The sequence below is a fragment of the Podarcis muralis genome, chromosome 10 (assembly GCF_964188315.1).
Source record: "Podarcis muralis chromosome 10, rPodMur119.hap1.1, whole genome shotgun sequence".
Classification (NCBI taxonomy): Eukaryota; Metazoa; Chordata; class Lepidosauria; order Squamata; family Lacertidae; genus Podarcis; species Podarcis muralis.
The window spans coordinates 48,128,629-48,154,242 of NC_135664.1; the positions used below are offsets into that span (position 1 = coordinate 48,128,629).

General features: G+C 44.9%; 1 protein-coding gene and 1 pseudogene across 1 annotated transcript; one reads left to right on the top strand and one right to left on the bottom strand.

The window, feature by feature from the left end:
* Positions 1-3,833: 3,833 nt before the first annotated feature.
* GALR3 (galanin receptor 3) lies at positions 3,834-12,339 on the bottom strand. Its single transcript, XM_028745508.2, has 3 exons — positions 11,873-12,339; positions 7,036-7,408; positions 3,834-5,823 (listed from the first exon to the last, which is right to left on the bottom strand). Exons 2-3 carry the CDS (start codon positions 7,383-7,385, stop codon positions 4,953-4,955), a joined length of 1,221 nt encoding a protein of 406 aa, XP_028601341.1. The 5' UTR covers positions 7,386-7,408; positions 11,873-12,339; the 3' UTR covers positions 3,834-4,952.
* A 7,713-nt stretch (positions 12,340-20,052) lies between these two features.
* LOC114605573 (noggin-1-like) lies at positions 20,053-21,187 on the top strand (annotated as a pseudogene).
* The last annotated feature ends 4,427 nt before the right edge of the window (positions 21,188-25,614 follow it).

Consider the following 25,614-nt stretch of genomic DNA (forward strand, 5'->3'; position numbering starts at 1 on the left):
CAGCAGAGAGTTGGAATGGCAACAACAAAATGTAAGAAAAGCAGGAAGGTTTCCATATCCTCCCTTCCCCTCAAGCTTCAGTTATTCTGTTGAGCCATAGCTCCCGGGGTGAAATTGGAATAATAAGCTATTTATATGAGCTGCCAGCTTTCCTTCTGGTTAGGGCTTAGTAGGAACAGGATTGAAAATGAGGCCCTCCGATACAAAGCAGCAAAACGGAAGAGGCGAAGGATTAACCTCCAAATGCGGCCTGATCATGCTGCAGTTTTCAGAGAGAAGAGAGAGGAGGCAGGAACTGAATTGCAATGCGTATCACTTGCACATATGAAAAGCCTTAGAATAATAGTATCAGAGCTGGAAGGGACCCCAAGGGGCATCTAGTCCAACCCTCTGCAATGCAGGAATCTCAACAAAAAGCATCCATGAAAGATGGTGATCGAACCTGTGCATGAAAAGGAGAGTCCACCACCTCCCAAGGGAGTCTCTTCTACTGTCAAACAGCTCTTGCAGTCAGAAAGTTCTTCCCGATGTCGGAATCTCCTTTCTTGTAACTTGAAGCCATTGGTTTGTGTCTTACCCTCTTGATCAGGAGAAAACAAGCTTCCTCCATCTTCCATGTGACTGCCCTTAATATATTTTTGAAGATGGTTATTATATCTCTTGGGATGCAGGTGGCGCTGTGGGTTAAACCACAGAGCCTAGGGCTTGTTGATCAGAAGGTTGGTGGTTCGAATCCCTGCGACGGGGTGAGCTCCCGTTGCTCGGTTCCTGCTCCTGCCCACCTAGCAGTTCGAAAGCACATCAAAGTGCAAGTAGATAAATAGGTACTGCTCCGGCGGGAAGGTAAACAGCGTTTCTGTGTGCTGCTTTGGTTCGCCAGAAGCGGCTTAGCCATGCTGGCCACATGACCCAGAAGCTGTACACCGGCTCCCTCGGCCAATAAAGCGAGATGAGTGTCGCAACCCCAGAATCATCTACGACTGGTCAAGGGTCCCTTTACCTTTACCTTTATTATATCTCTCTGTCTCCTCTTTTCCAGGCTAAACATACCCAGCTCTTTCAACTGTTCCTCATAAGCCTTGGTTTCCAGACCCTTGATTTTCTTGGTTGCCCTCCTCTGCACACATTCCAGCTTGTCAACATCCTTCTTAAATCGTGGTGCCCAGAACTGGACACAGCATTCCAGATTTGGTCTGACCAAGGCAGAGCAGAGTGGTACTGTTACTTGATCTGGATTCTGGACACTATACTTCTGTTGATGCAGCCTAGAAGAGCATTAGCTTTTTTTTGCTGCTGCATCACACTGTTGACTCATGACAAGCTTACGGTCCACTAAGACCCCTAGATCCTTTTCACAGGTACTGCTAGTAAGCCAGATGTCCCCTATCTTATATTTGTGTGTCTGGTTCTTCTTGCCTAAGTGCACAACCTTACATTTGTCCCTACTGAAATTCATTTTGTTAGCTTGGGCCCAGTTCTCCAGTCTGCTGGTGTCATTTTGAATTCTGATACTGTCTTCTGCGGCATGAACTACCCCTCCTAGTTTGGTGTCATCTGCAAATATGATGAGCATCCCCTCAAATCCTTCGCCCAAGTCATTTATAAAGACATTGAATAACAGGCCCAGGACAGAACCCTGTGGCACCCCACTTATCACTTTTTTCCAGGATGACAAGGAACCATGACAAGTGAGTACTCTTTGGGTTCGGTAAGTCAACCAACTACAAATCCACCTAACGTTACCTCGTTCAACCCACATTTTACCAGCTTCCTCACAAGAATACCATGGGAGACTTTGTCAAAGTCAAGATACGTTATGACCACAGCTTTCGCCTGATCCACCAAGCTTGTTCTAACCATGTCTACTTGGAAGAAAGCTGCATTGATCTGAACCCAAAGCATGATTCTAAACATGCTTACCTAAATGCATACTCCTGAATCTGATAAAAGACTCTACTCCCAAGCAAACACGCTCAGCATGGTACATGCACACACACAGAAGCAAGAGTGGGCAAGACACACTTTCCTTTCCTATTCCCCTGAAATTTCTCCTTGCCCCCCCTCAAATGTTCAAGCTCTGAGCCTGAATCCTTCAGCACTTCTGGGTCCCTCCTGATTAGTGTCTTTCTTGCAGGCTGCAATGCATCACTGGTAAGATTATAGTACATTAGCGGTGGGTTTATACTGGACCACCCATCCATCATTCTGCTTTCATAGTTCTTCGGTGATGCTTTCCCCATGTTATTGCATTCTTGCCAACCTGACATTCTTACACTATAGTGCTGCAAAAGCAGGACACACAAACCCAGAACGTTTGCAGTATGAAAAGTTACAGGATTTCAGCAGGAAACTATGGGACACAAATCATTTGGAAATGAAGCAGTGTGCCCACCTCAAAACTTTTGCAAGCGTAAACAGCCAGGCAGCGGGATCGCATATAACCACCTTGATTCTGTCATGAGCACAAATAATCACAAATGCACAAAAAAAGGGCATATGGAGCCCATAGTAGGCATATACCTGTAAGGGACTGGGGGATGCACGCAATGACATTTTTTTGTGGGTCTGTGTTCTGGCTTTCAGCAGGAGCAAGATTTGTGCTATCAGACATCCCCCGTGTCACTCTGAAAGCCAGCTTCCTCACTTCTCAGAACAGCACAAACCTGGTGTTTAAAAACAGTGCGGAGAGTCTTTAAAAATATAAAATAAAAGCACTGAACAAATGTTTGGTTCGATAGACATGTGGTCTCTTGTGGGGAGGGGAGGAAACAAAGCAGACATGTCTGAAGACAGAGGTGGTGGGGTGAAGAGGAAGCAGCAATCCACAGGATGTACATGTATCAGTGCAGAAAGGGGCTGGTCAAACAAACAAAACCCCCAACAACCACTTCTCTTTCCAGGTATTTTTGTTTTTATTATCATTATTTATTGAATTTATCAGTCACTTTCCACAGAACATCTCAAAAGCAACTTACAAAAATAGCAGCACACGGTACAAAAATGTTTAAAACCAGTTATAATACTTGTAGCAACATCAAAAAAGTGTTGATGTTCCTCAACAACAACAACCACCCCAAAATAACAAATCCCCCCCCACTCCATGCTCCCCAATATAAGGCTGATCACCAAAGAATTAACTAGCTAAAATACCATCAACTGCTGCAGAAATTAATAATGCCCAGGAGAAGAAAGACAGCTTCATCTGGCAATGAAAATACATTGGTGTTGATGCCAGGCAAGCCTCTCTGGGGAAAGCACCTCACAGACGTGGGAGCCAGCACTGAGAAGACCTGTTCTTACCACTTTCTGGACAACACAGAATAAGGCCTCTGATGATGACCTCAGGCTCCAGTCAGGCTCGTATGGGAAGAGGGGTCTTGTAGAAAATGGGATCCCAATCTGTATAAGGCTTTACAAGTCAGAATCAGCACTTTGAATTGGACCAAGAAACACATTGGTAGCCTCTGTAATCAAGCCAGAATTGGTGTTACATGTTCGAAGCACCTGATCTCCACCAATAAACCGGCTGCTGAATTTTTCCCCAGCTGCAGTTTCCCCAAACCATTGTCAAAGGCAGCTCCACATACAATGCATTGCCGTAATCCAAGCATAAGCATTCTAGGACATAGCCTGTTGACACCAGGTTATCCCAATCCAGATAGGTCATAGCTGGGCCAACAGGTAGAGCTGAAAGAAGGCATTCTATGCCATTTGCATCTCCGGTCATAGCAATGGAACAAGGAGTATCCCCAATCTGTGCATCTGATTATACAGTGGGGAGATCCAGTTGCACATCACCTACCTGGACCAAGGAACCACCTAGTAGCAGTATCTTTGACTTAGCTGGTTGAGTTACAGGTAGGTAGCCATGTTGGTCTGCCAGAGTCGAAACAAAATAATGATAAAAAATCCTTCCAGCAAAGTGGGTGTCACTGTTTTGCGGCGGTTCCCCTCCAGTTTGGGTAGTCCACTCCAAAAAGTCCACAAAGGCTCATACCAATAACAAACTTAGTTGGTCTCTAAGGTGCTACTGGAAGGGGGGAGGTTATTTTGTTTTAGCTGGATTGAGTTTCAGTTGTTTTCCCTCATCCAGTTGTTTACTGCAGTCAGGCACTGATTCAGTAAATCCATGGGGGGATATGATGAATCCCTGTGAGAGCCCACAATGAAGGCTCCACAGAACTGAACGATAATTCTAAGCATCACTTTTTGAAGTGGACCACCCAAACAGGAGAGGAACCGCCACAAAACAGTGACACCCACTTTCCATTCTGATAGAAGGTCCAGAAGGATACCATGCTCAATGGTATCAAAAAGCAAACCAGAGTTCAAGGGGAACAACAGCATCACACTTCTCCCATCTCTCTCCTGATAAAGATAATCATACAAGGTGCCCAGTGTTGTTTCAGTGCCTGAAACCTGACTGAATTGGATCCAGAAAAGCAGTCTCATCTAAGCATGCCTGGATCTGGTCAGCAACTAACTGCTGAAGAACTTTGCCGAGAAAGAGGTTGTTTGCCACCAGTTTGTAATTATTCAGCTAGATCTTCCAGATCTAGGGATGGCTTTTTCATGTTTTACCGCCATCGCCATTAGCTAGTCTGGGGCCATCCACTCTTGCCAAGAGACATTAATAAATTCTCTGACCCAACTGACCATCCCTTCACTGCTGGGTACATCTCTATGCACCCCTTATTCCTACAACCATTTGGTGGCTTCATTAATAGTTTTTGTAGCCATTACCCAAGGACAGGGTGTAAATGGAACCATTAAAATGCAGTCTCAGCTGGGAAATGTTGACATTCTCACTGAGAAATTCTGGGTAGTTTGTGTGTTTTGAGAAAAGCTATCTAAAGCCAACCCATTCCACATCTGATGCTGATGGGGATAGGACTGTGATGCTAAGAGGCACTGCCCTCCATTTAAATCATCTGCCATGGATAATTAGTAGGTCACAGTCCCTCGTGTGTTGTCACAGCCAGCTGATTGTTGTCAGTTGCCCCAGAACCTTCTTCATTCATTAGCTCTCTCTGATCCAAGATGGCCGTGTCTTCTAACTGATGAGACCACGCCTCAGGCACCCCCCCTTCAGTTTCTTTCAGCAACAGGCCCTGGTAGCATCGGATATTTTCCTCATGGAGTTGGGTTACCTCAGTGTTCCCTCCACAGAAGCCTGCCGTATGGTTGGCTAAACCATTGTTGACATTGGCTACGTGGACCTTGTTGCCTGCTCGCTTCTTCTTGTTCTTATCCTGAATGAGGAGGCAGGTGAAGACCTGCTTGAATCTCTTGCGGAAGTGCTTGGAGATGAGAGCGTAGACAATTGGGTTGAGGCAAGAATTGGCGTAGGACAGGCAATGGGAAGCCAAGCGGCAGGCGTATGTGGCCCGGGTAAAGGGGAAATAGCCAAACCAAAAGCACAAGATCACTAGGTGGTGGGGCAGCCAGCACAGGCAGAAGAGGACAGCCACTGCTATGATCATCTTGGTGACCCTGCGCTTGGCTTTACGGGACTCCGAGATCCTCTCAATGGGATCTACAGCGGTCCACAAGAACTTAATGGTCCTAGCGTAAGCCAGGCTGACAACAAAGACTGGGAGGACGTAGCCAAATACGAAGGTGAGGATGTCCAAGATCTTGCGGCGCTGGTCCTCCCAAATAGGGACACAGATGGGCACCTCCTGGTAGTGGACTATTTGGTAGTAGCTGAGATACGGCCCTGCAAAAAGTAGCGACAGCGTCCAGATCATTACAATGGCAAGCGCTGCGTTGCGAGAGGTCCGGAGATCCCGGGATTTCAGGGGGTAACGGATAGCCAGATACCTGGAAGCAGAGTGGGTGTGGGGTAAAGGGGTTAGTTTCTTGAACACAATAAATTTTGAGAAGCCCCACAAACATCACCTTCCCTTTCCTATGGTTGCTTCAGTGCCTCACCTCCTTATTCTCATTTCCACATACTATCTCGGGTCACAGCCATACCATATGTTGAAAAAGCACATGACTTCCCCCAAAGAATCCTGGGAAGTGTTGTTTATTGAGTGTGTTGGGAATTGTAGCTCTGTGAGGGGGTAAACTACAGTTCCCATGATTCTTTGAGGGAAGCTATGTGCTTTAAATGCCTGGTGAGGATGTGACCTTGGTGACAAGCCAACAGAGTTATTTTCTAGGCTCTTCCCAAAACTCCTTAAGCTTAAACTGCCAACGAAAACTCCAAATTGAGGCCCACAACAACTTATGCAGATCTAGGAAGAGCTTCCATAATTCACAAAGATTTTCATATGTTTACAATGTGTTTCCTTCCTCCTTCAATACAGAAAACTGAGTGCAGAAACACACATGCCTGAGGAATGCAAAAAATCCAAGTGAACTGGGAGATTGCATGTTCAGGCACGAATTTATTAAGGTGCCCCCTATGCAGAAACAGCAAGAGGTGCTAAGTGGGATTAGTGCTAAGGACAAAGGAATGGAGAAAACTTGAGAAGGGTATTGAGAAAATGTATGTGGAGCAGGTTTGGAAGGATCTTTCATTTTTCCAGGCTCAAATTCAGCTCTCCACAGTATGCAGCAATTTAAGATTCATTCATTTATTTTAAATCATCATGAAAATTCATCAGCATTTTAGTGAAAATTTCTCCTGCTATAAATATTTTTCTATACAATCTTTTCTTATAACCAATCTTCCCTAATACAATGCATTTTTGTATGTTATTTTTGGTGATGTGTGCATTTCAATACACACTTTACTTTAGTATATGCAACTTTGTACGCTGGAAAACTGACTGCAAAATTCAGAAAAGTGTGACTTTGGAAACAGAGCTGTGTTTCTGTTCCCAAGTGCAAATTTGGTAGGTTCACCTTTAAATTCAAAGTGGATCAAATTTCTCTCCCATCCCTGAAAGGTATTCAAAGGAGCAATATTTTTTGTCCTCTATTCCTTCCTATGGAAGAAGTAGGATCCTTCCATTGATCAAGCAATATATTGGTTTGGAGGACAGAGAGGGAGACATGCCAGAGAGGAGGAGTGCTTGTATTTACCTGTCCACAGAGACAGCTGCCAGGGTGAAACTGCTGGCATACATGGTGAGGTAGATGAGAAAGTGCACTGCCTTGCAGGCAAAGGCACCAAAGAGCCACCCATCCAGCGTGTAGATGGTGGCCTGGAAGGGGACACAGAAGACAATGAAGCACAGGTCCGCCACCGCCAGGTTAAGGATGAACAGGTTGGTGGTGTTGTATTTCACCTGTCCATTGCGCAGCAGCACAGCCAGCACCAAGCCGTTCCCTACTGTGCCCACGAAGAAGATGAGGGAGAAGACCACCGGCACAATAATGCCTGCAGTTCGTGCTTCTACGCTGTCTGAAGATGTGTTCCAGCTGTCTGGCATCTCCCCATCTGAGAGAAAGGGGCCTGGAGAAATAGGAAGAGATGAAATGAACAGAGGTAAAAGTAGGAAATCATAGGATAAGCCCTGCCTCAGATCCCTGCACTAGTTTCCTGTCCGCTCCCGGATCCTGCACATGCTTCTTGTCCCTTCAAAGCTCTCCAGGGCCTTGTCTTCCATTGTCTCTTGTATCCCTGCTCAGGATATTCACTCCTCCAGCTCTACCTTCTTCACCAGCGCACACACACACACACAGCAAACATACACATAATTTCATTTCTCTCTCGTATGCGTGCGCGCACACAGAAACACGCACTCATAAAGACACCATCATACCATCATAAAATTGTACCACACACACAAGATTGCTTTCAGTCACGTTTTATTAATAAGTGGGGAAATAGTCCAGATTTATCAATAAGTGAAAAAAGAGTAGCCAACCAAGAGGTTGATGTTGTTTCATATATCATCTGGACCTGTTGATTGCCCCTTCAGGAATACCAGGAGGCAGATATAGCTGCAAGTTATAGGAACCATTTTATAGGAAGCTTTTGATGATGGTTAAAGACGGCCTTAAAATGGTTCTCCCAAACCCTGGCAGGTACATGGCAAATAGACCACTCACATTAAGGACTAAAATTCCCGAAGCTAATTGCCCAAAGTTTTCAGAATTTCAAGAATGGGAGGCCATTATCAGTTGATGCCATTAACTTAATACAGCCTGAACTGTGAGAATTATAAGGGTCTTGTACTTTTTTTGCGAATCATAATAAGAGGTATCAAAAGACTTCTGTCATTCATATGATAATTTATATATCGGGTATGCGATTTACTCCTAAGAATCTCTTTATCAACCAAATCTTGTACAAATAGCCATTTCAGAAAGCATGCACTGGATTGTCAATCTGAGCATATTTTAGGCACAATGGATTCAAGCCTTAATGTACCGTGCTCAAGTGAAGAGTCTACTATTATTCTGCCTAAGCACTTCTGTATCGTGTCTTGAGAACTGAATCCATATGCCAGCCACAGCTCCAATAAGCAGGAAAGATTACATTAGATCATGATGCATCAAACACAACCAATGTCCCCTCACACACCAATGCAACTCCAGTGAGGGTAAGATACTAGAGCTGGTTCCCAGTTCCTTACTTGCCCATTAGCCTGGACTGGTCAAATTCTGTGCATTCAAAATTGCAATAAATGGAATGTTCAGGAATGGGTTATGGCTGGCAACTTGCTCTTATCAGACTCTGTTGGGTACCAGCATGAAACAAGTTACGGTAATTTAACAGTGACATCAGGATCTGTAAAGCTCCTCTGTGATGTAAATGGCTCAGATTACATTGGCATGAGACTGGATTAACTCTAGGTCACTCTGGGTGTCTGGGTTCAAGACCCCTTTCTCCTTCAGCAGGCACAAGCCTTAACCCTGACCGCCAATCCACCGTGGAGAAAGCCTCTGCCAAGCACTACTTGACCCTCTTTAGTTCATTACGTCCCCAAAGCTCTTAAGCCTCTTGTTTTGGTGAATTAAAATGCCCACCTTTGTTTGACAGGACTCAGCTGCTGCAACCAGCCTGGAAAAAGCTGGAAGGAGGGAACAGAACATTTAAAGAGAATGGTGGTGAAAAGGGAGGGCAGGCCTGGACTGCATTTTGAAGTTGCTGATTAATCATAGACTGGAGTTGAAGTATCTCTTTTAAGGTTTTTATTTCCTCCCTCTGCACTTTTAACAGTGGCATGTTGAACAGATGCAAGTTTCCCCACCTGCAGACTGTATCTTCATCCAGGAAATCTGAAGCTGCTGAATTCCTGCAGGGTAACCTGTGCTTCCAGGAATGGGATTGGTGGGGCGGGGGTCATGGCAGCCAGAGCGCTCTGTGCACCTAGTGCCTTTGCCTGCCCTCACATTCCATGGGGAAGCGAGTGCCAGACTGCCAGGCAAACTGCGATGAGAGCCTGGTTCCTCTTCCAACTAAAGAGGAATGCAGATAATGAAATTCCCCCATCATTATCTGATTATCTTGGTCTGTCTCGCTCCCGCAGTGTTGGGAGACTCCTTTTCTGGTGCTGAGACAGGAAACCTCCTGTAGATACCATCTTATCAGGAGAACTATCCCACACAAAGTAGGAATTGGGACTTTAGCATGGTAGCACCTACCCTTTGGAATTCCTTCCTTTTGAATATGTTAAGTAGAATTGTTTAATTGTACATTGAAATGGAAAATGACTCTGAATATGTATTGCTAAAAGGGAACATTGGGGAAATTCCACTGAAGAGCTTTCTGAGCAATAGGTTGATCATTAACTTAGGATGTATCTCTGCTGCTCTCTCTCGTGGTGTTTGAACAGAAGATCACATGGGAGGTTTATTCAGTTACAAATCACCCTTTTGAGGGAGTCTGTGTTCTCAAGCCAAAGGTGAAGACAAAGGTGTTCTAATGTCTCCCCTGGAAAGAAAACAGCCTCCAGGTTAATGGATGTGGGAGAGACAGAGCTCTGTTCGTCAGCTCTGATTATAAATAGTATTTCATATTTGTAAGAAGCTGAACATGTGCTTTTATGTAACTATTTGGATGTATCATTATTTGTTTTTGAGACTGTTTGAACAAAGTTCTGTTAGTAAAGCTTTAAAACCATATTTTGGGTCTGGACAATTTTTATTCCAAGAGTTTTTATTCATCGTATTGCTTCAAGCTGCACAATATTAATATTTGCAATAGAATACTAGATTGGCACCATTTTTGTTGTCTTTTTGATGCCTATAGACCTTCCTTTTTCAGCAAGCTTTTAAAGTTGAAATCTTTCCCATTCTGCCTCTGCATTGGAATTGTTTTAAAGATATTTTTACTCTCCCCTCCACCTATTGTTTGCTGTCCTGGGCAGGATATAAAATTAATAAATAATAAACAAAAAAACAAAAAGTTATAATCTATTTCCAATCTTAGCATCATTAGGCTGTGGTAGTAAATCATTTACTCTGGACTAGTTTTGGGACTAAAGCTGTACCCCGTGCCAGCAGGGGCTGATGGGAATTCTAGTCCAAAACACCTGGAAGGAACAAGTTTGGCAAAGGTTGCAGTATGATCTGATGTACACAACTGCCTTGCCTGTAGCAGCTGCTTTTATATTGCTTTTCCCTGCTCATGTTGAATGAATAATTTTATTTGCTGCGAGCAGAAGCGAATTATTTGAACGCTACCAATCAACCCACATGTAAGTGGCTTATGGTGGCGTGCAATATTCCAGGTGCTCTTTGTGACAAAATGAGTCCAACCACCCCATTTGTTGTGAATGTAGGATTGCACACAAATGAGTGCCCTTGTCCCTAGCTGGGTTGAGTATGGCAGCTTTCTTCAACAGAACACACACAGCTTGGAGATGTGAAGTTTGATCCATCCAAGCAGCCAATAAAATCACATATGTTTTAGTAGTGGATTCAGAATCAGAAAGACTTTGCAATGGTAAGATGCCATTTTCAGAATTTGGGAGGGGGTGGGAATCACTCAGAGCTGGGGTTGGGTGGAACTCACATGGTTTTATTGCATGTTTAAGGTTAACATTGAACATGGCTTTTAATTTCTACTGTAGTGTTTGTGTCATGCATCAGCTACACTCATAATTAAAATATAAAACATTAGCAAGCTCTACAAAACTGAGAGTGGGTAGGGGAAAAGGATAGATCATTGCTACAGAAGGAAGAATGCTGTTTTGTTTCAGCTGTGATTTGCCTCTTTAGCCTTTAAGCCTTTCCGCATGTATACCAGAAAGATTGCTGTGTGAGCAAGGTTTGTGCCTTTGCCCCTCCTTCCCAGAATTCTCTTGAGCCCCCCACCCCCGCTTGCTTCCAGACTGCACTCGTTCTCTCCACAAGATAATTCTTTCTTTAAAAGAATAGTCATTTCCTTATTGCAAAGGGTTGCGTACATAATAACCCTTGTAAGCCAAGTATCACAATGAAGAAACACTATATTTAAAAATCATATGGCAGAGCTTATAAAATAGAAGCTACAATATAGCTACAGAACACCCAACATTCAAATACATCGTTAAAGTAAAGCCATAACATATCCACGGCTGTTCATCGCTTGTCCAAAGAGAAGATGCTCAGACTCTGACTGCTCACCTGTCCCATTGTGGAAGGTGTCATCCCCCCCCCCCGCCTCCCGTTCCAGCCCATCTGCCTCACACTGTCTCTGAGCTGGAATAAAGACGCAGCCCTTTCCAATCTCTTACTTCCCTGCCTCTGAAGAATACAAGAGAGTGAAGCAGCATCTGCTGAAATTCTCCCTTTGGTACAGTGATTAAAAGCAGGCAGGAGCCTTGCCTACTGAATTTGGCCACTCTAGGAGGAACTCCACACACATACACACCCTCCTGAAAAACTCCCTTTGAGCCACATTGGGGGTGGGGGAGACAGGGAACCCTCCTCTTGTTTCGATACCATTTCTATTTTTTGTTTTACTTCTCAAAAGCTGTGTACTCACTTGTTAGGAAAGAGGCGAGATCCCCCTGGCCTCCTTCTAGTCTTCGCTATCCGGCACCGATGCTTGGGCAACACGAAGAAGCCCTTGCCCTGCTTCTCTCCAGTGCCAAGGGAAAAGAAACTGCCCGGAGGGGACTCTGCAAGTTGAGGTGCTCAGCAGGTCTTCCCTGTGCCTCTTCCTCTAGCTACTTCTTAGTGCATCCACCTTGCTGCATCTGCTTTCTTCTTTTTCTCTCTCTCCTGCCTTGATGTCTCTCTCTAGATCTCTGCTCCCCCTCTCCTGCTCTTGCTGTGCCAAGCCCATTGATCCTTTTTTTCTTTCCTTGAGCTTTGGTTGGGTGTTAACCCTCCTATAGCCAGATCTCCAGTACTATCTAGCTGCCTATCGATCCACCTACTTACCTTCCTAATCTAAATGTCTATCTGCTTATCTACCTACCTAACCTATTTTATCTGCCTATCTATCTGCCTATCATCTATCTATCTATCTATCTATCTATCTATCTATCTATCTATCTATCTATCTATCTGTCTGTCTGTCTATCTATCTATCTATCTATCTATCTATCTATCTATCTATCATCTATCTATCTGATCTCTCTGCTAGCCTCCTTTCCTGACACAGCTGGTTCTATTCTTCAGGGATCCACAGGCATGAAGATGCGAATATATATCCATATATCACGGGTTGCCCTCCACACCCTCTCTACGAGTGCTGCATATTTTACCGGTGGCTTTTAAGTGGCAAGATCACTTTTGCAGCTACAGCCAAAAAACGTATTTACAAAACCATCTTGATAGCCAATAGGGAAAGAGCATATTCTGCCCCCTCCGTCTCTCCCAAGCTGTACAAAAAATGCAGGCATGCCAAGGATCAGGCTGCTAGCAGGCACTGGGGACATCTAAGTTTCTGAGTACTTCTTGGGGTGTGCTATGTTTCTGCACGTGGCATTGAAAGCCACCAGCTCCCCTTGGACTTAGCATCACCGCACAGAGCTTTTCTCACAGCCTACATGAGCCTGACCGTTGTGTTTCGTTTCTGCCAGGCTCACTGGATCCAGGTGCTGATGGAAGTCATAATCTAAAACATCTGGAAGGCACTAGCTTGGCAAAGGCTGGCATAAATCCTGCAGGGTCCGTTACCGGATTCTGAAATGTGTAGTCTGGAACATCTGGAGGGCACCAGCTTGGCAAAGGCCGACTTCCTCAACAGTAGAGCAAACATTTTGCATGCAAAAGATCCCAGATTAAACTCCTGGCACTTTCATTTTAAAAAAGGAATGGGTAGTAGATCCCATTCTACACATCAAGGAGAAAGAGAGCAGTGTATTTGCTACCCAGTGAAACAGATCACATTTTCCCATGGACACCCCACTCCCACCCAAAAAAAACACATTTTGAATGCTGGGGAAATGTGACATGTAATAGCGTGAGGAAAGATGCCCAGATCCCTCCTCGTAATTAAGCGTTTTATGCACTTATACCATAGCAAAAGCTGATGAGTGTGAGTCAGCCAATGATCAATACTATGAAGTCCCATTAACTGCAAGATGGGGATGTTAAGCACATTCTTAATGCTTCCATGGAAATGTATGGTGAAAAGTAGGCAAGGCAACCTAAAATCGTACCCTGTGTCCAGAAGGGTCTTGTCTCTCTCATATTGTGAGCTCTCTTTGTTTGTGTGCTGCACATATATACGCATGTACATTTGTAGACTGACTGGAGAGAAACATACTCCTTCAGGTGCAAAAGGCTTTCCTCGCCATCTCTATTAACAAGAGACACTGCTAACTTCCAGCCATCTGGGACTAGGCAGCGTACAGCTTCGAACTAGGCCTCATCAGTTACGGCGCTTCGCTTTCCACAGATTGAACACATCAATATTCCCACTTTAAATCTAAGGCGCTGAAACGAAAAGTAGGCCAATAAAAATTATGCTGCAAGTCTGCAGCAGGGTTTTTAAACACATTTCTCCATGTTGCACTGCAATGTACTCTGCAATGCACTCGTGCTCAAAGATGTGCTGCGCGGCTCAGCGACTTGCAAAACTTGCTTGTGGCAGCGGGTGGCAGATGGGGACATATTTCTGTACGTTTTATTTCACAGAATCTGTATACCACTTAACTGTAAATTAAACCTCTAAGCAGTTTACAAGAATGCTAAAAAATACATTCAAACTGTCCATAAAAGTTTTTTAAAAAAACAAGTTAAGAATCAAAACATAAATAAAGTCAACAGATTTAAAGTATACACAATAAGCTTAAAATTTCAGATTAAAGCAACTTGCATGTCTGGGTAAGCTTGCTTATTTTTATTTTTTTTTAAATTAGTAGATGCTGAAAATAATACTGTTTGGTGAAGGCACCTGCCTCATGTCAATAGGCAGGGAGTTCCATAGTGTAGGAGCTGTCACACTAAAAGATTGATTTGTTAACAAGTGCAGAATGAATGGAGCTTGTGAAAGTAGCAGACTCCTTAACAAGTAAGCAAAACACACCCTTAGCAATGCTTCACATACAAGCCTCACTCTCAAACCTTCCAATTATCCACAAAGATAACACTGCTAATCCCTTGCCAACCAGCAAGCATCTGGTCTACCAAAATAGAGCAGCATTAAGCAATATAGTGTCATACAAACAGCAACATATCTACTCTCTATGGGGGGGGGGGGCACTAAAACAAATTGTCCCCGAAGAAGGATCAGCGGCAGTTTTTCCCTTATCACTGTAAAGTTAAGGATATAAAAACCCTACCATACTGCATCAAAATGGTATCGGATATCCATTTACTGCTGTCATGAACTGGTAGGACACTGGGGAGGAGGAAGATCCCAGCAAGGACTGGGACACACTGGGGCAAGCAGGGGAAAGAAGTACAGTGGTACCTTGGGTTACAGATGCTTCAGGTTACAGACTCCACTAACCCAGAAATAGTACCTCGGGTTAAGAACTTTGCTTCAGGATGAAAACAGAAATCGTGCAGCAGCGGCAGGAGGCCACATTAGCTAAAGTGGTACCTCAGGTTAAGAACAGTTTCAGGTTAAGAACGGACCTCCGGAACGAATTAGGTTCTTAACCCGAGGTACCCTGTACTCACAGGGTGATGGAGCATAGTGAGGAGATGGGGGTCAGGGCACAGGAACCCATCACCAGAGTCAGAGAGTCCCCTCTTTTCATGAACACGGAGGGCTCTGAGGTGTAGGGAGCAGCAGGCTGGGCACTGCAGGAGGCTGAGGCAGGCGAGGGCCCACAGCCCAGCTCCCTAGTTGGCCAGGTGGGTCTTGCTAGCTCTGGGAAGAGGTGTGTGATTCCTCAGCTGGAGGAGGCTTGGAGCAGGTGGGGGTCAAATGTCTCATCAAGCCCAGATGCTGCAATCAGCAGGCAAAGTACAAAAGGGAAGTAGAACTGCGGGGCTGTGGCTGCTCAACTGTCCATGTTGGTGGACTGTGGCTTGGATGTTCCTGGACCTCTATGGGACTGTGCTTCCAGTTTGACTCTGGACTGTATCCTGACTGCTGGACTTTAGACTTGGCTACTTGGATTGACCCTGGAATGTGTTTCCTGACCTTTGGACTTTGGATTCGGCATACTGACTTGCTGCCAGGTAGGCCAGGGGTGCAGGACAACTGCAGGTATGGGGAACCCATGGGCTCCCAAGGGATGCTAGGAAATTCCAATGGAAAAGGAAGTGGAAATCACCACAGTTTGCATATTCATCTGTGGTCAGGAGCAGAAATCAGTCAAGCAAATATGATCAATATTCACATTGTTCTTGGTTTTTTTTAACCCGCAGAAAGTAATTTGCTTTTTGGTTTTTTCCTTTGCTTGAAATGTGGGTTAGCTGCATAACATAAAGGCAGGCAACAAGGCAAATGTAGTATTTGGAGGAAACCAAACTGCAGCAGAATGTAAATAGAGCTGATTGTAATGAGGACAGGTCAGAACAGAACTCACTGCCTTCTTACTCCCCAAGCCCTCCAGATGTTGCTGTGCTCACTTCCATCAGTCCCTGCACCCCGAACCAGCATGCCCAATGGTCATCAACATGTAGACCAACATCTAGAGAGCCACAGATTCCTTATGCCCACTTTACTATCAGCCTTTACCAGCACATCTTCTCCGATATCTTAATGTCAATATTTTCCCAACTTTTAACTGGAGAGAATCTAGACTGTGCAATATTTCTGTGGGCCTAAAAGAAATGGGGTAGGTGAATCCCATTACATATTGTGAAACCCTCTTAGCTCAACAAAGCAGATAGGTAGCTAGACTTGGGGTGGCAATGCGGAGAAATGGATGTAGCAATTAAGCTAAGCATTATTTAGTTCTGGAGTAGGGAACCTGTGGCCCTCCAGATGTCATTAGACCCAGCCAACATTGCCAATGGTCAGGGATGATGTGAGTTGTGTAGCCCAAACATATTCGGAGAGCCATGGCTTCCCAATGCTTGATTTACTCAATATGTTTTATTACTACAATATTTGTTTTTCCATTTCACCTTGTGCTGCAGGTAGCTTATCTGCTGGTGTGACCCAGCCACATAGCCAGCTGACTTACAGAAGCATATTGTGAGTAGGTCTAAGGGTATGACTGTGTAAGATATTTGTTTACAAGGATGATTTGCTGTGGAGGTTTCTTGGACCACTGGGGGAATTAGACATTCTCATGGCTGGGCTCAAGGACTCGTTACATGTGCTTCCAGTGAGGTGGCAGCCTCTAAGGCTCAAACCCAGATAAGGAGGGAAGACGTTGGCAGAAAGAAATGTTCTGGGCCAATGTAACAGACATCCTTGGATTTTGTTGTTGAGTTCATATTCTGGATCGTTTATGATAGGCTGCTTAGGGCACCAGAAATGATGCATGATTGCTGTGTAAACACAGTTGCTAATCCCTAAGGACATATTTCTGTCTGATCATTTCTGGTGCTGGTGATTTTTAAGGGCAATGGGACACACGGAAGGAGCTTTTTCAATTGAGATTCTCAAAGTGAACCAAACCTGCTGTGAGACAGGATCCATAAGGCATCACCCACTCAATGGCTGAGCGCAGACTGTCCCACATACTTTACCTCCGACCAAGGGACCTCCTGTTGCTCTAACCCAGCCTTCTTCATGCTGTTGGCCCACCAGATGTTGTTGTGTTCCAGCTCCCACCAGCCCCAGCCAGCATGACCAACAGACAGTGATGAGAGTTGCAGTCCATCAACATCTGGAAGGCAGCAGTTTGAGGAAGGATGTTCTAGCACAAGATGCTGATGTTTCTGTTATGTGTGAGCTACAGTACAGATATCTATTTTAGTTGCACACCGAGTTACTGACTGATGAAGCTGAAAGGGGGGGGGGAGTGCTCACATCCTCTTGTAAGTGCTTTGTTGCCTTGGAAACAGGAGCATCTAGAGGTATTTGGCCTTGTCAGTGTGCACTGCAAGTGAAGGATTTCTCTCTATTTTTTTACTGCCCAATGTGCTTTTCTGATTAAGAGAAATCAATACATTTTGGATGAAAGTAGGAATGTTTTTCCCCTCATCATGCTGGAAACTGGAAAAAGTATACCTTGCCAGGCAATACCAGTAGAGGCTTACGGAAGGTCTTATAAATGTTCTTGTGCTTCTGTTGACCTCCTCTATTGCTTTCTCACAAAAACGTGCTCTATTGAGATGATACAGGAGCAGGGCCATCCCTGTCTTGAGGCAGATTGAGGCACCCACCTCAGGCAGCAAATGGTGAAGGGCAGGGAATGGAAGCAGCTGCATGTGTCATGTAGTCTGACTTGTCCTACCTAAGCAAGCCTGCTGACCTCAGAGTGGATATGCTCCCATTACCAGTGTCAAAATAAGATCCAACTGCTGTCAATCTGATCAGCTTTTGTACATGAAAAGGGGAAAGTGTCCTTAGGTGGTAAAATGTATTTGGTTGGCCCTGCACAAGAGGTTTAAATGGAATCCAGCTTTCCTGAGTGGGCTGGAGAAGTGCAATTTATTATGCTTGGGAGCTGGGATGGTGGAGAATGTTTACTAGAAACTTGTTTTAGTTGAAAATTCAGAGATGCAGAAAACTCTTCTCAGTTCTAAGCTTCAACCAAGGGCATTACTAGCTACTTAAGACTCCAGACTAGGGATGTAAGGAGGCCTTGTTTTCTGTTCTGCCCTGTATTTGTCACACGCAGCACTATTCCCATTCTGCTGTATTTCATCTTCTGCCAAAAACTTTGTTTTTCATCTACGTATCTGCTGTGGTAGGGTGTATATTGTCTCCCTGCCTATTTAACTTATATGCAGAATTCATCATGCGAATGGCTGGGCTGGATGAATCCCAAGCCAGAATTAAGATTGCCAGAATAAATATCAACAACCTCAGATATGTAGATGACACAACCTTGATGGCAGAAAGTGAGGAGGAATTAAAGAACCTTTTAATGAGGGTGAAAGAGGAGAGCGCAAAAAGTTGTCTAAAGCTCAACATAAAAAAACTAAGGCCACTGGTCCCATCACCTCCTGGCAAATAGAAGGGGAAGAAATGGAGGCAGTGAGTGATTTTACTTTCTTGGGCTCCATGATCACTGCAGATGGTGACAGCAGTCACAAAATTAAAAGACACCTGCTTCTTGTGAGAAAAGCAATGACAAACCTAGACAGTATCTTAAAAAGCAGAGACATCACCTTGCGACAAAGGTCTGTATAGTTAAAGCTATGGTTTTCCCAGTAGTGATGTATGGAAGTGAGAGCTGGACCATAAAGAAGGCTGATTGCCAAAGAATTGATGCTTTTGAATTATGGTGCTGAGAGTCCCATGGACTGCAAGAAGATCAAACCTATCCATTCTTAAGGAAATCAGCCCTGAGTGCTCACTGGAAGGACAGATCGTGAAGCTAAGGCTCCAATACTTTGGCCACCTCATGAGAAGAGAAGACTCCCTGGAAAAGACCCTGATGTTGGGAAAGATGGAGGGCACAAGGAGAAGGGGACGACAGAGGATGAGATGGTTGGACAGTGTTCTCGAAGCTACCAGCATGAGTTTGACCAAACTGCGGGAGGCAGTGGAAGACAAGAGTGCCTGGCATGCTCTGGTCCATGGGGTCATGAAGAATTGGACACGAATAAATGACTAAACAACAACAATCTGCTGTGGTAAAATTAGGTAACTTATATATTTTATGTATCGGGAATTAGTTATGTAAGTTATATTTTGGGAGGTCAGTTTGGGAGGTCAGTTTGAATGATATCCTTGGATCCCTTCCAGACCTGTAATCCTATATCCAGTAAGAGTTGGAATCTAGTTGAAGCGGCTGTGGAATCTGCCAAACTGGTTCCTTTGTTATGGTAATGGTTTTATCTGGCCACTGAAATGGCCTTATTAGCATCTCAAAGAATGAACTAGATCGCAGCAGCTAAGTCACAGAATCATAGAATTGTAGGGTTAGAAGGAGTCTAAGCCACCCTGGCTTTTAGGCAGAACAACAATAGCCAGAGCTGTGGTGTATGTGAGCGGAAACAGAGTGGGAAACAGAGACATGTGCTGCTCTGTTTTGGACCACCCCCAAACAATGCCCCTGGCTTCAACCCCACAGTTCAACAAATTGTTTTGCAGTTAGGGAAGTGAGAGAATTGCACTGTGTGATGAACAAATCATTGACTACATAAGCAAGCCAGGATGGCTGCAGGATGAATGCTCACTGCCACATAATCTCCCCACAAGCAAATCAGAACAAATGCTCCAGAAGAACTGGACATAATCTAACCTCCATGTAAGCTTTGTGCAGGCAAACCAGGATGAACTCTTAATAAGATGCTGAGTTTGAGATTTTAAACAAAGGTTGGATGGCCATCTGTCAGGGATTCTTTAGCTGTGATTCCTGCACTGCAGGCGGTTGGAATAGACCATTTGGTTCCCTTCCAGCTCTCCAATTCTATGATCTGGAGAAGGCCTAAGGTAGACAATAGCATAACATAGAAAAGCATGGGGCCCAGATAGACACTCACTCTAGATATTCATTATTGCCCTCTGCTCATGGTAAAAAAATATTTTAAAAGCCCACTTCTTGGGTTCCCCCCCCCCATCTTTATAGTTGTTTGTGTCTGGGAGCAAAAGTGCAATCTGATATCAAAGTCTGTAGCAGGGAGAAAGGGAAGCTAGGAGGTTCTTAGCCCAAAGGACCTGCTGATTTAAAAAGGGGGTGGGTTGAGAGATGCATCCTGCATACTTTGTTTGCTGCAGCTGAGGGGCACACAAGTCTTGAAGGCTCTGCAGCAGGCATGGGTGTCAAAGCTTGGTTCGTCTGTCTCCTGCTTCTGGAGCCCTGGTGCGAGAGAACCGGAGCAATTTCCTCCTCTCAAGAAAGAGACTTTCCCCTTGGAGAGGCTCCCCTGCTTCCTGATAGGATCGGTGAGCAGCACAACCCAGAGGTCCATTTCATCTGGAGCGAGCTGGGTGCTCAGGCAAGGCCCTACAGCCTCTCCCTCTCCCTGGATGACTGCAACCGCTATTTGCCCAAGCCCAAGCTCCTGCGTGCCACACGGCTGATGAAACTGCTGGGCTCTTCCTACAACCCCTTCTGGATGTCTCTCAAGGACCCCCGAGGTCTCAACACAAGCCTAAAAGAAGTGGGCGTCCTCAGCCAGGACTTGGGTGAGCATACAGCACGCTTTAGGAAGAAGCTTCTGCAGCAGGCAAAGGGTTTAGATCTTTCCAAGCTGCTGCCTGTTGAGGGCGGGATCTCCCTCGGCCTGAACAAAACCCTCCTCCACCGCTTCCATCAATGGCTTGTGGATAATGCTACATGCCGCCTGACTTCTTCCTGGGTGGACATGGGACCCATCTTCTTGCCACACTGGTACACCATACGGACTGCAACCAGACTCACATTGGGTGTTCTTGGCTCCAGGCATGACTTGCCAGCCTGCCCAAGTCACCCAGATCAAACTCCTAGCGTGGCACTGCTGGGCAAGGAAAGACCACGTGCTGAGACCAGGGAAGTCCTCACAGCAATGCGCTTGGAGGCAAGTCCCTTACCCTGTGCAACGTGCAAGTGTTCCTGCTGATGGCAAGGCGATGTGGGTTTCGCATTGCCAGCTACGGATTTCTCAAGGAGTTTGCTGCCGTTTGCTGATGAGTTGAAATCTGCAGAGCTGGTGGTCACCCATAGTCTCAATGGGTCTCTGAACCAGAGGGTAACGGTAGCAAGAGACGCCAGAAAGCAGTGGAGATATTAAAGACTGCGTCTCAGCGAGATCTTTACAGCAAGCAAAGAAAACTAGACTTTGGGGTATTGCTGCCGTCTTTCAGGAAAGGAAGTCAAGGCAGTGATATCTCGTGGGAAGCAGAGACGGCCAACATATTTTGTGGACTGACAGGCGTGATGACAAACTGATGGCAGAAATGGAAAGCATTTCACCATTGATGTCCTGGGAGGCAATGAGCTTTGGAAAGTCAAGGAACTGTGTTCATCATCACTGTTGGTGAAACCTGATTTTGTGTGTGTGTGGAGAAATAAATGGTTTTAATAAGTGTTTGGGATACTTAGCCTCATTTAATTTTTATCTGGGGCCAGAGCAATTGCTATGTTGTTGGGTGTATAGGACTGCAGTTTTGCTTGAACATAATTTAGTAAGGTGGGTTTTCTACATCTCCTGTTTTCCATGAGACTTATGCTAGTGAATTGTGCCCCATGATAATCTAGTTGGATAGCTATAAAGATGGGAAAATATCGGTTTAGTTGACTTTGACCTAGGTCTTTGATTCTGAAGGGCTGCTGTGCAGTTTACTTTTCTCTCCATTAGTTTTTAATATCCATTTGTGGCAGGCATGGGGAACCTGTGGCTTTCCAGATGTTGTTGAACGCCAAGTCCCATCATCCATTGCCATTAGCTGTGCTCATTGGGACTGACTGGGAGGTCAACAACATTTGGAGGACTTCCTCATCCTTGATTTAAGAAAGTGGATGGAAGACGGTTGCATTTGTGAGTTAAATCTAGATAGGGTGTGGGTCTCACAACACTCATTTTGCAACCTCCAAAGAAGCCCATTAGACTCTGAGATACACACCTGGCAACTTCAAAGTGACAAAAACACCCAGTTTCTATTCCCTTTGCACCTCTTGCCTTAGACTTATTTATTAAATTTGTATCCTACCTTTCTTCAATAGAACCCCAGGCAGTCCTCATCCAAATACTGATCAGACCTAGAACGTTTTAGCAAGTGCAAGGCTTCGGCTGCATTTTTGTACTCTCATCCCATAACTTCTCTTAAAGATGTGTGCAGGGAAATATTACAGAAGACAACCCAAGCACCTGCTACTTAGTGATAAAATGTGACCTTCCGAAAACAGAATACTTCCTGTACTTCAGTATTTGATTATATCCACACTACAAGCTTAAACTTGTTCAACAATTTCTTTTTTCCTGGGACTCCCAGGATTCATAATTTTCCCAGGGACCCGTAGGAACAGTAGTCTTCTGAGGGAGCCCTAGGAACTGATGTTTGGTGAAGGGAGGATGCTAGGAAACCTCTAAGGTCTTAGAATCCAAACCAAACTGAAATTCTTAGCATTGTCTGCTGGAAGTGATGACTGGGGGTATTGATTTAGGTGTGGATGTATGGGATCAGAGCGCTAGTCCTGGGTTCAGCTTCTGCCTACTGTCGATAGCACTCTGAAAGTAAGGTCAGGTCCTGATTTGCACAACTATTGTTTACCTTGCCTGGTTCAGGCAGCCTTTTTAATCAAAAGAGCCCCAGGATTTTGTAAAACAATGAGCACCAATTTCTAAATGGAGGCCCGCTAGAGGAGAGCAGGTATGTTGGAAATATAAACAGGACAGCGATGCTTTTAAAGTATTGCTACCTTGAACTCCTTTGTCCTCGCAATTTCAAGGCTGCAATTTGTTTCCATGTTACAACAGGAGAAATTGCAGATGAGAGCAACTCTATTGATGGCTCATAATCTCTAAGACAGGAATCATCCGCGACAGGAATGAGACAGGAATTTAGTAATTAAGGAAATCGCAGCCCTGGGATGCACTGATGGATCTGAAAGTGACTGAACCAGAGTAGCAGAAAAGCTGTGGCTGGGGCAACAAAAGATGTGTGTGTGTGTGTGTGTGTTGCTTTTGGCAGTGCATTGTGATGGATGGCAAGACAGACGCTGCATATGAATGTTGCAGGTTACATTAAAAGGAAGGGCTGTGGTTCAGTGCTAGAAAACATGCTTTGAACCTGGGCCTCTTTGCATGCAGTCTCTACCACCATCAGGTAAGGATGGGAAAGAGCCACTATTTGTTACTATAGAGAGTTGGTGCATCTAGCTCTGTATTATGTGACTTGGTAATCTAGAAGCTATCTTCCTTTGTCCCAGTGTGGTTCAGCTGCAGACCGGCAGCCTGCCGTACATCATGGATGCCGACAAATCAGAAACTAGCCATGACCTTTTTATAAACATGAACATTTTGATCGAAACCAATTGCATTATTCATCTTTCCCCTCTGCCAAATCTTTTGATACTGCAGCCCTTTTTATTTCCCAGCATGCCTCTTGCTGCAGGCCAGTGCAGCACTTGGCTGCCAAAAAATGTGGGAGGTGGGAGCAGAGAAAAGGTGGACAGAGATAAAATATTTGGAAGCAGAAAGTGGAGAAGGGCCATCTATCCTTTTGGAAAGCAACGGAATCACTGGAAACTGAACAACCTTTATTTGAGTGATTTAACCAACCCCAAAAAACCAACAGTTGTTGAATTTCTTGAAGGGCAAACCTGATTGTGAGGTACGGCAGAAACGACATGGTTTGTTTTCAGTAAGGAAATGGAAGGGAACAGCAGCAGTGGGGTTTGCTGGAAGTACCAAGACATTGTTTGCCAGGGCAAATTAGATTTTCCCGAAGTAGCATTTCTGAAACAGGTTCCCCTTGTAAAAAAAATACCCGATTTTGTACCCAGGGCTAGCCCAAGACTTTTTGCTGCTTGAGGCAAAAGATAAGCTGACATTTCACTTGCTTCCCATTCCCTTTGCAAGCACGGAGCAGGCAAGCCCCTGAATTTCACTTCAACATTGTAAACAGGGCAGTCCTCCACTCCAATGATCCTGAGAGCAGCAGCTATCTCACGGCAAGCTGCATGGCACACATAGGTCAACATCTTCCCTGTTTGAAGTATGAGTATGCAGAGATCCACACATGCTGTCATATGTACGTGCACAGCCTGTTCTTGTGTATGAGTATCTCTGGACTGGGAAATTAATCCAGCAATCGAAATACAAGGGGGGCTGGGAGAGAAAGAAAAAGCACCCTTGTGTTCCTCTCTCAAAGTTTGTTTATAGTGTAGAATCACAAAACCAGATTGCTGATGGAGGGTTTTTTGTTTAGCATTCTGTAGTGCATCATGATGAACACATCAAAATGATGGTTTTTTTACGATGCATTATCATTGACCTCTTGAGACAGTTCTTCCCTTATGCAAGAGCAACTCATTTGGGATTGTTACAAGGATGCCCTCTAGTGAGCAGGCTGAAGCAGCTGTTTAAATAAAGATGGCATCTTTTGCTAGTCCATCAATGCATGGCAGGAGAAAGAACAAAGAAACTCGTTGCTAACTCCCCATATTTTTAATAAATTATTATTATTATTATTATTATTATTATTATTATTATTATTATTATTATTTATTAATACCCCACCCATCTGGCTGAGTTTCCCCAGCCACTCTGGACAGCTCCCAATTGAGTATTAAAAACAATGCAGCATTAAATATTAAAAACTTCCCTGAACAGGGCTGCCTTCAGATGTCTTTTAAAGATAAGCAGCTATCTTCTTTCCTTGACATCTGATGGGAGGGTGTTCCACAGGGTGGGCGCCACTACCGAGAAGGCCCTCTGTCTGGTTCCCAGTAACCTCACTTCTCGCAATGAGGGAACCGCCAGAAGGCCCTCGGCGCTAGATCTTGGTGTCCAGGCTGAACAATGGGGGTGGAGATGCTCCTTCAGGTATACTGGGCTGAGGCCGTTTAGGGCTTTAAAGGTCAGCACCAACACTTTGAATTGTGCTTGGAAATGTACTGGGAGCCAATGCAGATCTCTCAGGACCGGTGTTACCATGGTCTCGGCAGCCCCTCCCAGTCACCAGTCTAGCTACCGCATTCTGGATTAATTGTAGTTTCCAGGTCACCTTCAAAGGTAGCTCCATAGAGCGCATTGCAGTGGTCCAAGCAGGAGATAACTAGAGCATGCACCACTCTGGCAAGACAGTCTATGGGCAGGTAGGGTCTCAGCCTGCATACCAGATGGAGCTGGTAGACAGCTGCCCTGGACACAGAATTGACCTGCGCCTCCATGGACAGCTGTGAGTCCAAATGACTCCCAGGCTGTGCACCTGGTCCTTCAGGGGCACAGTTACCCCATGCAGGACCAGGGAGTCCCCAACACCCGCCTGCCCCCTGTCCCCCAAAAACAGTACTTCTGTCTTGTCATGATTCAACCTCAATCTGTTAGCCGCCATCTGTCCTCCATTTATATCTCAACAATCCTGAAAGGTACGTTATGCTGAGAAAGTGACTGGCCCATGGTCAGCTAGTGAGCTGCATCTATACACACACAAAAGTGTGTATAGATTAGGTATGAACTGCATTGGTAGCAATCACACACATGCCTAACTGTCCAGCTACACAGTAGTTAATTCTGTTTCCCCAGCGTTTCCCTGTTCTATTTTACATTGTGTGAAAACTCAGATAGAATGCAAACATCAACCTCGCTTTAAGGCATTCACAA

Excerpts from the sequence above, each read along its gene's own strand:
- GALR3 (XM_028745508.2), bottom strand. The coding sequence starts at position 7,385 with ATGCCAGACAGCTGGAACACATCTTCAGACAGCGTAGAAGCACGAACT. Across the intron at positions 5,824-7,035 it reads GCAGCTGTCTCTGTGGACAG|GTATCTGGCTATCCGTTACC; the intron begins GTAAATACAAGC and ends CTCTGCTTCCAG.